General features: G+C 41.0%; 1 protein-coding gene across 3 annotated transcripts in view; it reads right to left on the bottom strand.

Annotated features, from left to right (window-relative positions):
- The window catches only part of evla (Enah/Vasp-like a), a 35,650-nt gene extending 22,006 nt beyond the window's left edge, over positions 1-13,644 (bottom strand). Inside the window, exons 1-3 of one of the 3 annotated variants that reach the window (XM_010788369.1) lie at positions 13,277-13,296; positions 9,679-9,737; positions 9,318-9,562 (exon numbers count right to left, since the gene is read on the bottom strand). In XM_010788369.1, the coding sequence (XP_010786671.1) occupies positions 9,318-9,340 (23 nt within the window). In that variant the 5' untranslated portion in view covers positions 9,341-9,562; positions 9,679-9,737; positions 13,277-13,296. Of the gene's footprint in view, positions 1-4,636; positions 4,969-9,317; positions 9,563-9,678; positions 9,738-13,276 lie in introns of those variants that run through there. The other 2 variants (XM_010788370.1, XM_010788368.1) reach the window with 2 other exon arrangements.
- Positions 13,645-14,183: the final 539 nt, after the last annotated feature.

Below are 14,183 nucleotides of genomic sequence, written 5' to 3'. Positions count from 1 at the left end.
GATATCAGTAAACTGCTAAAATTTTGGACTAAATCGGATGTCCGAGTTATTTAATTATGTATATGCGCTTTATGTGAATGTATCTACGAGAGTGAGTTTATTAATATTTCGGACTAAATTTATGCGTCAATGCTGTACTTATGAATATGGAAGTTTTATGTGAATTTCCAGCACATCAACTCTGGCCGAGTCTATGTGAAAAAGTAATGTTATTATTTGTTTATTGATTGTTATGAACCTGCCTGAGGACCACATATGGAAATTAGCCATTAGCTATAAACTGGCATATTAATATTACATCTCTTCTCTTTGCTGAGATTAATGTTTTTGTATGCATGGTCCTTCTATAAATAAATACAAATATGACAGATTGATCCAATCACCTGCCAAGTATTTTTGAAATACTGTTCCAAATGGCTTCCAATGGAGCTTTCCTAGATGGTTTGGTGAAACAAACCATCTGAGTCAGGTTAGTAATGCTCCATCACATGTTCTACATCTATTACAGGGTGAATCTTAAATTGAAGCTTGACTTTAAAGCAACCCAACGGAAGTTTCATGTACGTTTAGTTATTTCACTTGTAGCTCGGGCTGCAGGGGTGCTAGAGACGGGAGCATGGTGATGCGACCTTCCTAGCCGGAAATATGGCCGCATTTTACAATAAACTTCCGTTGGGTCGCTTAAAAACAAATATCGCAAATCGAATCGCAATCGCAATATTTGTCAGAAAAATCGGTCCCATGGAGCTCCCCCGGAAAGGGAGGGACTTCACCTCTCTATGGTCTCAACAGAGTAATATGCTGGAAAATATGAGATCTGGCTGTCTGGGGTAGTGGGGAGACTCCAAATTGAGCATTATCTATCCAGTTTGTGTTTGACCTGGACATAAGCGGGATGTACAGACAGAATATTGTGAAATGTAAAGCACAAACAGACTTGACATTCATAGCTGTTATGTTGTTAAGACTGAGGACTCTATGATTTCTTGCCAATCCTTCTCAAACAGGAAGAGAAATACATAATTATACACCCACACACAGTATATTATGGTACCCATACTGTGCGTACACCCAAAATAAAAGTGAGGATATTTTTAGTGAAGGGCCAGCTTAGGGTAACAGAAACTTCCCCACACATGTTATCTTATTATACCTCATTGACATAACATATTCACTACCCCAACAATCACAAATAAATACATATACCTAACTTGATCCTAGTTCTAACCCTATTCTAAAAACCAAGTCCAAACCTTAAAAATAATGTAGTTATTTTCTAAGTTGCAATCATACAAGAGAAGATTATATACAAAAGAGGGGAGTCCACTATGCCCTCAACTGTATACCGAAGGTGATTCACAGTCAACTGTAAACTTAATAGTGCATAGATCTCTTATATTCAGATCAGATATTCAGTTTATTTGAAGCTAAACATACAATATATATAATAATAAACAAATTGGTTTTATGTATTTTTGTAGCTGCTTTTTCGAGCATTCTATTTTCAATGTGAAGTATGTTTAAATATTTGTATTATGCTATATATGGAAAATAATGTCATTCTACCAGACCAAGTTGTTACACAATGCACACATGTCCTCACTAGAAAGGTTAAATGTTTAATTTGGTCCTCATAAAGATAGCAATACAAGCCCCCCCCCCCCACACACACAGGAAAGATTAATTACTGTGTATAGAAGATTTGGTTAGTTGTTATTATTCCATCACCGTAAGGATTAAAGCCTCTGGGGTTCACCGGGTATTTTGGGGGAGGGCAAAGCCACCCCCTGTGTATAGTGTAGACTGTGGGGGTATATACATTTACAGTATGGATGCCTGTGTGTGTCTGGATGTGTGCTGGGGTCCAGCTGACAGAGAGAAGAGGTCTTTCAGTCTGCCTGGATTAGAGACAGAGCCTGGCAGGATGATCATTACCTCGCAGTCTTAAATCTAAATTAACGCAGACTTAACTCTCGTGCAAGACCTCTAATCTGCTCCATGGGGAAAGTACTGTTCACAGGAGCACGGAGGGAAGAAAGCCCGGGCTCCAAAAGCAGAACAAGCCAACCTCACTGCTTAGAAACAGTGTCATTTGTAAGTAAACTGAGCTAGGTTTCTTGTTTTGAGGAAACAGCAAGAAATTTGAAAGATGTCATATCTCAAGAAGAGCAGTAAAGTTGCAGCAAGGGATGTAACACAGCTCAATTATAGTATATAGAACATAGTAGCCTGATATATACATATACATATATTTCAGACATTAACATTATAACTTTGGTAATCCTTAACGTTTTCTTCAGCGCCATCATCTGGTTCAAATTAAACCTGTTAATCATCAGCGTGTGAGCATAGTCATTGTGAGTGATGCAAAAATCTAAGTTAAGCTTACTGGCTAATGAGTGGTATGGAAGGATTGTCATTCCTGTTATCTGCAAGAAACTGAAAAAGTACATTTTATATATATTTTTTTGTGAGTTTTGTTTTAAATATTTTAGAGAAAATGCAAAAACTCAACATTAAAGTCATCCTTAAAAAACAAAATGATTGTATCGCAAACTGAACTACAATCAGAGCCTAATTCCATGTTTACTACTTTATACTAAGGACTAGAAAAGTGAGGATAAAATACTTAAAAACTAAGCTTTAAAAAGGCATAAATATATCTCTTCCACTAATGCATCACAGTTTCACCAACAATATAGCTGTATCTATGCAAAGTCCCCCGAGCGCCAAAATCCCTGATCCATCATGTTGTCCAGATTGTGAGAACTGTACTAAGCCGTAGTATGTTTGTGTTACCCCTGCCTCGATGTAATACTGCAGAAGACCTACAAGTGAGAGAGAGAGAGAGAGAGAGAGAGAGAGAGAGAGAGAGAGAGAGAGAGAGAGAGAACGAACTGCCATCTTAATGGTATTAATGCAGCGGCATTAATGTGCTTATGTTCTTAGCTAAATGTCCCACTTGTGTGCAAAAAGCTCAATCTCATCATGATGTGTCAGTTTGCCACGCTGCTACTTTTTATTCGAGTGGCGGAACATTTGCATTTTGACCTATATTCTGTATGTCTTTGTCTGTGTGATTCACATGTTTTACAATAAAAGGAAATACATGATTACAGGTGTACTGGACAATACCTGAAAGAATGGTGAGCTTTCACTACGCTGAATACTAACACAGAATACTTCATTTAGTGAACAATCACTTCATATTGTCCTTTGGTTTCTCCATATTGTATTTGTATTATCGCAGCTTCTGTTCACTCCGGCTTAGGGGATATGTATAACAGCCTATATCACTACATGTGTTGTTATAGTACATATTCTATTTAATTAAATTACCATGGATATTGAGCTAGTACTTTTTTTCTATAATCCAGTTGACAAACAAATCAAACCCTTGGCGGCTGTAATACAGTGTTTGAAAGAGTAAACACAATGTCAAAATATCTGATGATAGACAAATTAAATAATCTCATGATACATATTATTGCTTCTCCAAAATGTCTTCATATCTGTCAATTTGTCTTCCTGAGATTTTTTTTTTCTTTTCCCTATCCACACTGACAGTCTATTGATATACTGTTCAGCACATTAAAGTCCTCGGTGCTGAATACATGTATTCCAACTATCAATGATTTGAATGACTGTGAAATAAAACAAAAAAGTGAAATGTATATATGGTTTGAATGATGAAGCTGCTCCTCTCAGGTTTAATGTGCTGGTGTCCCACATAGTAAGGTCAGTTTGAAGCAGCAGCTGCACATAGTGTACATAAAACCTCATTGTCCTTTATTTTTAAATCCCCTTCTTCCTCTCCCTTGTGATAACAAGACAGCCAACAGGGCTCTTTGATCCTCTATTTCTCATTTGGGACAGCAGCAACCACCAAACCTCCCTCCCCTCTCTCCATCTCCTCTCCATATCATCCCTCCTCCCAGCAGAACACAGAGAGGAAGAGGAGTGCACTGGCCCGAAAGACTGCCACTTTAGCCAGAAGCCATGATGTCTTCAATACTCATGTGAATTAAACATGTATGGAGCGCTTACAGAGCCCTGCTATTCAGAGATGCTCTATGAGAGGCTGCCGAGTGTTTAGAATAAAGAAGCTGCTCGGTGTTCACACAGAGGGTTGCATCACTCTGGCTTTCACTGAAAGGATGCAACCAGGCGGGAGGAAGAAACGACACAAAGAGGATCATCAAAACAGATCAGAGTCACAACTTTCAACACTTAATTCTTATGCAAAGAGTTGCTTTTCGCACTTTTGTGCCAAATATAGTTATCCACGCACACAATAACTAATCCAAAACAACCTCAATTCTGCGTCCAAGCGACAGTTTGTTGCAGCCAGATTAATTTGACAGATTAGTATTTTGGCTTTGATTAAAATACAGGGAAATATCCATACTGCTGGAACAACAACACACTTTCTGTGCCCACAGCGATTGCACCTCATTAACCAAAATATTGAACGGGTTCACATATTGTTAATTAAAGTTCTCCACATTTTCTCTCCTTGTTTCTCTCAGTTGACTTCCTTCCTTTGACATTTATCTTCCATCAGTCATCGCTGACATATACTGGAAGTGGAAATGACCACATCCATACACACTGACACACAAGCGTTCGTACAAACCTGGCAGCGATGTGGCTGTAAAACAACCCTGAGTCACTGACACTCTGAGGGAGGCAGAAACGAAGCACTTGGACCCGTTGTATGTCCATTTTGGTAAACAGGAAAACAACAACAGCAACCGCAGCGATCCGTCTACAACACGTTTATGAGTCCCTCTTGTGCTGCTCCATCACCTCATAAACACCACTCCTTAAAAGCATTTTAATCCTCCTGCAGAGAGCCTGATTCCAGATGAACTACAAACAGCAGTGGCAGCGGCACAATGAACAAAAACATCCATTTGAAAAAAGATTAAAAAATGTCCCTAAGATCTCAATTATTGTATTGCTGCGTTTGCTATTGGGATCTCTCCAGCAACAAAGAGATGACTGACGGACAGACTGGCAGAGATGAAGTCATTGACCAGCCTGTTGTCTGACAGATGAGTGTGTGTGTGTGTGTGTGTGTGTGTGTGTGTGTGTGTGTGTGTGTGTGTGTGTGTGTGTGTGTGTGTGTGCTATTGTTAACCCTGGGGAGATTACCTCATTTCCGTCTCAACCAGCTTCTACCCCCCATTCCCCACACACTAATGTTAGTGAGTGGGTTTTTTTTTTGGGGGGGGGGGGGGGGGGTGTTGTTGGGGTTAAGTGCGGGTACCCACCGCCCCCCCTTGCCTGCTGTTGCCATAGCCACACGGTATTAAGTCCAGCCTGTATTTACACCCAGCGGTCCATACTGAGGCCGGCTCCTATTGATTGGGGTGTCCTTTGCCTCAGAGGACACATGCAGCGGGTGAGTACACACCAACATGCTCAACACGCACCAACTGGAAGATGAGTGTGTGTTGAAGGTCCATTAACAGCCACTGAGTAATTAACGAGCTCTAACACTCGATCACAAATTGACATACAGAAGAGACATTTACCAAGTCATCAGTTTTATCGTTGGCTAGAGGGACTGTGTCCAGATTAATTAAAAAAGAAAGCTAGACACTCAAGTTTATTTTTAGGTATGCTAGCACCATAGCTCTTAGGTTGGTCGGCCTACCAATTTAGTCCAGACTAAAATATCTCATCAGCTATTGAATAGATGAAATGATGCCATGAAATTAATCTGGTTCAGACGAGAATGCTGTTGAATTTGATGATCCTGTTCCTCTGTAGCGCCAGCATGAGGTTAAAATGTTTGGCTTTAAGTGAAATGTCTTGCAAACTCTCTGATGTATTGCCATCTAATTTGGTATAAACACTCATGTCCCCCCTGACTTTGTCTAATGTGATTCCCATCAGCCTCAGCGGTTCTTTGTGTTTAGTAGTAGTTGGACACATTTTGCATGATAACACCCTTAACTTAGATGGTGAGCATTGTCATTGTGAGCATCAAGAGCAAAACACTCAGACGCAGATTAATTCTCTCTCTCTCACACACATATACACACACAGGACTGACAGCAGACAAAACGACACAGTCACACCGCCATGGGGCGTGACAGGGCACAACATGCCACTTGTGATTGGTTAAATGAGGGTCACAGTCAACCGTGATTGGCTGATGAGCAGTCAGTCAACAGGGATTTGTTTTTTCAAAGCTTTCAGTTACGTCTGTGCAAAGATGAGTTACCATTGGCTCGTCTGTGGCACTCAGTGTTCAGCGTGACTTCAGGACACTTGTGTGGCGGGCCGGGGAAATGATAACAAGCTTGATCTGTGACACACAGTCTCTGTTGGGCCCTGAGGAGAGGACCCTGCCTGCTCACTAACGTTTCAAAAATGATAACAAGCAATTACTAATCTGCTGCAGGGAAGTGATCACACTGAGCATCAAACATGTCATTATGCAGGACAGACCCGGGATGACACTTAGAAGGGATGTGGTTAGATGTCTAATGATCTATACTCTGTTAGAAGGAGTACACTCTAAACTTCAATTATTTAACAACAATTAAGGTCACAGGAAGAAGTATATTGATTGTAGACATGGGTCCTAAAATTGTAATTATAAATGAAAATTCAAATAGTGTGCAGATAGTGTGTCTTAGAAGTAACCAAACCTCTCTCACACATGTTTTGTTTTCTCAGACAGTTCCTGAGGAATTCTTGAGAAATACTCCGCGATGCCAAAGTAAGCTCAAACTTTCTACTTTCTGTTTTTGATGGGTTATTGTACGAAAATAAAACATACACAAACTACAACACTACTGCAAATCGATCTAAATAAAGTATTTTACGAACATATTTTCATATCTTTTCCTTACATTGCCCTTCAATTGAGTTTTTCTGTTAAAGGGTTCTGATTGCGTTTGTTTATTTGTACGTATCAGTCATACAAAAAGCTATATATTAGGGTAATTATATCACCTTAGGTCTTCAATATTGATATTATATTCCAGATGCCAATAACATTATTTTGAGGTACCACTTACTACGAAGCACATGATCTCTAGAATGTGTCAGATCATAAAGTCACTGTGACGGGAAAAAAAACCTGCACACTTTCATTGGATAAAATGATACGGTTCTGAGAAATGAAAAGTCGTGAACAAAGGATTTTTTGGGGGTTCTTTCCCCATTGTGCTCCCAAAATATAAAACTTGAGGGGTTAAGAATGATTTATTATAATAAGCAATGTGGAGATGACGGCTCAGCCACTAAAGGTTTATACGGTGACCTAGTACAGTCAAAGCTACAATGCATCACACAACTGGTTTATATCGATAAGCAGAATCAATATTTATCGCATGAGCCTCGATTATAAATCATGATGGTTTGGCGGTATCATATCAGCAGCCTCCTGGAGAGATATCAGCATGTTGACCTCCATAAAGACATCACTTATTCATTATCTATCTCTGTGGAAGCCAATAGACCCTCAGGCTAATTGTCATGGACACATACAGTACAATATGGATAGCAACCCCCACTTCTGTGCACACCCCTCCCCCACCCCATTCTCCTCCACCTTCCTCAGCGCTCTTCAGTCCCGTCACTAATCCTGATCCTTAAAGGGAAACACCACTTCCTTTTGGAGGAGAAGCCTCGATAGGATACACAGGCGCTTTGAGCTGACAGAAGGAATGGAAGTCTATACATTTCTGTTACAATTCTTTAGTGTAGAATTACAGACTTGTATACTTTTATTCGTATCCTCCGTTATCAACTAATGTTCTGTTATGACGTGCTTTGATTTGTTGGCTGAAATACCTTGAAGATGAGAAGGCAAGAACAGAAGTAACCGACAGACTAACGGAGAGGAACAATGGTTAGATGTGTTATGTAGAGAGTTTAGTTAGTTTCAGAAACCCTATATTGGCCAATTAAAACGCACACAATATCCTATTCTGCCACTAGGGGTCTCTTAATCCAAACAATAATAAAAGATACATTAGTGGTGCTGTAAAGACACGTCGCATTAAGGGAGTTTGTTTAAAATAAGTTAAAAAAAATGACTGAATAAAACAGCTTCACTTCAAGCTTGTTCCTCTGATAACTTTCGTGTCTGATGACCGTTTAAAATATATAGATAAAATGACCAAGATCTAAATAGTGTATCATAATAATGTGATTTCAAACTGGATACAAACATCGTTTATGGCGCTGATGCATGTTACAAGCATCACCATTAAAGGACATCCAAATGTTCCCTTAATTTAAACTACAAATGTCTCTTGGCTTGAAAATTGTTGAACACTTTGGGGATAATAAGGTCACAACACCACAAAATACGTTACAGGTGTAGTCGTTTTATTAGACACTTAAATGTTTAAATGTATGCAGATACCCTTAAGACCACGTTCCCTGAAGTAATGTGAGCAGAGAAGCTGTAATATATGCTCCAAGTGTCTTTCAGTGTCAGAATGAGCAGTGCCTCGTAAGTAATGAACATACTGTGGGAGAGATCTGCTGTACTATACAGTAGATTACTAGAGTGCAAGCGATGGAGCCTAAACCTCTGATGTTATCTACTCTGCCCCACTTGGATCCACATCTGTATTTGAGCTCCAACAAATCACTACGTTGTAATCTGCCAAAGCCATATTATATAGAGAACCCTCTATCCTTGCATCATCTGGCTTTTGATAGTCCCACTCATGCAGCCATTCTGAGATTAGCGCTCTCTATCCCTTTCTTCCTGTTTGTCTTTCTCACACAACGAGTCAGATGGGATCCATCCTGTGGACGGCAGAGAGCAGCTGAGCCCAAACACTGACAGACATCCAGGGACTTGTTCCTTCTTCCCAGGAAAAACACTGAACCAATGACATATTGCTAAAGGGTAACCAATCAGACGCCTCTGCTAACAGCTGGCTCCAGAGAAAACACAGACAGAGGGCTGGAAAGAAGGAGACAGGCGAGAGAAAGTCGGCAACTCCTACAGGAGATTTTCCTCTTGCCGTTTCCCTTGTTGTTCCTCTCCAACTTAAGCCAGTAGCATTATTTAACACAGCATGTAGAGCTGGAGACGTAAAGACAAACAGGTTCTCCTTCAAACAGGTTTTTCTTTCAAACAATCCTACACGTGCTGTTCAAAAAAGCGGCATTCTGTGGTCTGACAGATGAGCCAGGCTTAAACAGAAACACAAGAGAGAGAAGAAGTAGCATCATTACAGCCAATCAAAAGCAAACTGCCCTTTTACTCACACATTACAGAACAACTTAAAGAACAGATAGAGAACGAGGTAATGATAGGAGTCGCTTTGGCTTACCCAAAATCGTCCAGGGAATACATGACGATGAAGAAGACAGCCCAGTCCTCAGGCAAAGGATGAAAGGAGGTATAAAGAGGGAGATTATGGAGGAGAGGGGGAAGTGTCAGTCTGACAGGAGAGAGCCGTACACATGCTGTCCGACGCCGAAGCAAAACTCAACCTTTCCCCTTATTCATTCACATCCTCTGAAAATGTTTCCCAAAAGAAAAACCCTCCACCACGCAAACAGAACAGACATAAGACTGAGACACAGAGAGAGTGGGAGGGAGGGAGAGAGAGAGAGAGATGAGGAGTGTTGCAACAGAGTAAGGGAATGTAAGAGAGGGAGAGGAACATGTGATCAGAGCAGACCAGTCACCTCTCTCCGATCGGAGGATTGTGGAGTGCCGTCTTTCAACCTCCAAGGAATCATTTCCACTGGATGGAAATTACATGTTAGCCTATATAGGAAAACAGGAGTGCTTACACAACCCGCGTCTACAATTCAGATTGAAATAGATTCTACGGTAAAAGGACATTTTTAAATAACTGTGCATAACCCCTAATCATCAATTATCTACAGAGAGGGAAACCCACTTCATTCATTCAGCGTTATTAAAGGACACAAGTTTTCCAGCTGAGAAATGAAGAACACAGCAGGAGCAGATGTAATGATTAGTTTTATGTTCAAGCAACAAAGGATGCATTGATCTGGTGGAACATTTGTTGTTACCTTTTATTTGTTCCCAACCCAGTGGTCTGGTCCATCTGGCTGAAACAAACTTAGATTATTAAGCTTTGTTGCCACAGTGAGGTGTGGGAAACAAAGAAAGAGCAATGTAGCCCCGGTGAAAGGTTAAAGGGCTCTGTGCGTTTAGAACAAAGTAAGAAACATGCAACACACTCTGAAATATTCTAGAAATTCAAGATATTCGTCTTTTTCCAAAACAGAGCTTGTATGAAACAGGCATCAAAGATGAGTCAAGCCGCAGAAGCTATAGCTAGCAAAAATGTGTAATGTAATGTTGTGCATAGGGCTGCTCAATTAATCGTATTTTAATCGCAATTACGATTTTGGCTTGCAACGATTATGAAAACAACATAATCAAAATTAAACGATTATTTACTTTTTTTTTTTTTTTCCAGTTGAATTATACTTAAGGTTCAGGGTAATCAACTGTTAAAAACATACTGTTACAATTTTTTGTGCATAATGGAAGTGAAAACGGGAGAGCTACCTGCTGACTAACGAACATACAGTAGTGTCAAAATGGGGTTAAACTGCAGGAAGCTGCCTCGCTGAGCTGTAAATGCTTTTACCTGTGTGTGCTGGGGTCATCTGCGTGTTTGAACTCCAGCAAGCCAAAGGACACATGATGCCTTCCATCGTTAAATCTCTGACAACACAAAGCTTGTGTATGAAGCAGGGGAAATGCTAGAAAATGACCAGATTATAGTGTGCATTTATATAATGTGTTGTGGTGTAATCACATGGTATTTGCTTAAAAAGAAATGCTCAGAATATTTAATGGAGATAATCTTGAATCTGTTCCCTCCGTTTTATCTTAACTACCCAAAAGACAAAACTATCGACTAATTGACAAATTGATAAATAATATTGCAAAGGATTCCAAACCTCGAATCCAGCGACTCCTCAGATTTATTTTGATACCCTCTAGGGAACGACTGATCTAGAAAATTATGCAAATACAAATTGTGAATTCTCTCCATATTGGTTATATGACTGACTGCTGTTGTATAGTTAAATGCAATATATTTCAATGATCAGTTAATGCTGACACCTACAGGAGTGTCCTTACATATTGCAACATGTCAAGTGCCAAAAACTAGCATTGAATATCTGCTGAGATGGATCTTGTTTATATATTGTTTGTTTAAAAAGTGTCTGATTTATGTTTTTGCAAGCTTTAGAATACGTTATTTGTGCAAAGTTTGGTTATCCACAGTTCATATTTGGGATCTCTGGCTTCCTTTGTTAAATACAAATGATTCTAAGAGAAAAAGATGAAGAAGAAAACCCTTTAGTTCTGAAATGCAGGTATCATATTGGTATTAGTATGTGTAACAAATCCCCAGCCAAGTTTAATTCTGATTTACCCTGCCTAATGCTCTTCCTGTGCCAGTGAGGCTCCTGAGAGTATGTGTGTTGTGGCTGTATGTGGTGACGCTGGCTCACATGGAGCTGCTCTCAGATCAGCTCTGAGGGCAGCAGCAGCCTGCAGTAAGACGCATAACTCAGCGTTTTTCCTTCCACTGGCTGCACTCGCTCATTCTACCTTTCCCAGGATGAGTCACCACAACATGCAGCCTCAGAAGTCATCCTGCATTAATAGTCCAGGACAGACGCCCTCGCGTTTTTGCCCTCTTTCAATGTTTCTCTCACAAGCCTCCCTCTCACACAAAGACACACACATCCAACCAACCAAATGACATCAGCCCGCCTGACAAGGAGAACAGAGCAGGAGCATCACATAATGAAACCACTAATGTTATTGGACTAAAAATATCTCACGTGCATGGTCGTGCACGTTGATATTCCTTACATAAATGCAGCAATGGAAGCAGTGACGCTGAACAAAGTATCTCATTGAATTGAATCTTTGTCTTCTTTATTCTTCAACAAGAAAAGCCAGGTCATCTTGTTGTTGCTTTGTGGAGATGTAATACTTCCCTTTTGGGCTCGAGTCAAAGAGCTGATCTGCCTCTGGCAACAACAGACACACAGGATGGGAAGCTAGCAGAACAGAAAAGAAGAAACGACATCTTCATCCAACGGGACTAGAAGATATGAATCTTACATGGCTACAGTCTGAGAACAAAACTGTTCATCAGCAGGCTTTGAGTTGTGTGAGGTTAAGGGAAAGAGGTAAATTAGGAGTATCAGGAATACTTCGACTGTGGCTTCCTCTCCAGCATTCCCTTTCTCTCACTCTGTCTCCTTTTCGTCTCTGAGGGGAGCAGCAATCCAACCCAGACAGTCGCACACACACATACAGACACCAGTAGCTTAGCTAGCGTGTCTAAGGAGAGCTTTCAGTGTAAATCTGAAGCCATGAAACAGAATGGTGCAGGCTGCAGCTACCGAGAAACTGGGGAGTCAAACTAAAGGGATAGCAAAGGGGAAATTTGAAAGGACTGTGTCATAAATAGAACAAAAATACAGAGACTGTGCTGGAGAAGATTTGGCCTTCAGCGCATTCTGCATACCAACATAAGCAGGGAAAGGCTCAAAATACCATCCACACAGGCATAGATATACAATGAGGATTTAAACATGAGACACATTTTCCACAGGCTGGAGATGGGCATGTGTGGATCCGTCATGGAGTAGAGCTTATGTAGGTGTGTGTGTGTGTGTGTGTGTGTGTGTGTGTGTGTGTGTGTGTGTGTGTGTGTGTGTCTGTGTGAGAAGGGGGTTGCAAGTGGGGGTCTTATAACCTGCCTGGCAACCACCAGAATAAACACCATCCTCCACCTCACTTTATCATATGCCCCCCTGCTGCGGCCACCGGGCGGTGCATCGGTCATATTCATCGTTTGGAGTCACCAGGTGCACCGTATGTGCAGAAAAACATGATGCTGTCGTTTCCATGACAACATTAGCCTGGCTATAAAACCTGCATAGACCTCACTGGGTGGGTCCGGTGGTCACAAAAGAGGGCTGACAGAAGGGTGAACAGCACAATTGATATATTTACATTAACTGCCTTTTATATAGTGGTAAATGACGCTGAGGCCCGCTGGGTGGGCCCCTGGATTGGACACAATACAAGAACAAAAACGAGCCAAAATATGTCTAAATGACGCACTTCTTCACTATTTCTTCACTATCATATAAGCTTAACATATTATTAGAAGATAAATGCAGAAATGTGGTTGTAGTCTGGAAGCTGAGCGTCGCTGAGCATCTGTCATGCCGCGTCAGTCGGAGCGCATGGTGCCGCGCTTCTTCTTACCTCATTCTCTCGTCTTTGATTCAGAGATGATGCCACAGAGGAGGCCGGTGAATAGAACCAACAGTCCGCTTATTGTTCACTTTATACAGCCCGCGAGGCTTTGCGTCAGCCCGCCAGCTCCCACTTTGTGTCCCTTTATGTTCGTCTGTAGAGATAATACCGATGATGCAGAAACGCTAAGCGAGGACACGAGCGTTTCCTCCCGTGCGCTTTGTGTTCCGTTGTCTCTGTTGTCCCCACGCGCCGCCGCCGTTCCTTAAGTCCATATTCTGCCGGGGATCGTTCTCGGTAGAAGCCGGTAAAAGGTGGTCGTCAGCCGCCGCCTCCCTCAGTCCATAGTCTCTTCCCATTCGGAGTGTTTTGGTGAGGTGGAGAGAGATTTGGGGGACAAATGCTAATGCTTCGTGCGAAGAAGGGAGAGGGGGGGACACGCCGGCTCAATGCTGCCCACCTGCGGCTAAGACGTGCACGTGAAGCCCACCGACCCACTACAATTGTAATTGTATTGGCCATTGCCAAAGACAATTTTCCATTATATTTCAATGTAGGCCTAATGGTCAATAAAATATTCAGAGTCTGAGTCTGTATTTTCTGGTTGAGTTCTGTGTTTTAATATTGGTACTTATTGTGATGTTGTACTCTCTCTTGTATGTGTTTTTGAGTTGTATCTATTTTAAAGGCTAAAATAGGCACAGGCATTCTAAAGTGGCATAGGCTATAAATAATATGATTTGTGGCATTGGTTTATGCTACATACCTGTCCCTTAAACAAATACAAACAATAATTAAATAATAACATTTAGTGTTGTTCTCTGCAGTAATAAGATGCCACATTTACTTTTTACCATACGGTCAATTTCTATAAACAAATGTCGGCAGCATATAAAATTGCATTATATTCAGATCG

This window comes from Notothenia coriiceps, unplaced genomic scaffold (assembly GCF_000735185.1).
Source record: "Notothenia coriiceps isolate Sejong01 unplaced genomic scaffold, NC01 NC01_scaffold00031852, whole genome shotgun sequence".
In the NCBI taxonomy this organism is placed as follows: Eukaryota; Metazoa; Chordata; class Actinopteri; order Perciformes; family Nototheniidae; genus Notothenia; species Notothenia coriiceps.
The sequence above is the reverse complement of the archived record's forward strand: the minus strand, read 5'-3'. Positions and strand labels throughout refer to the sequence as shown.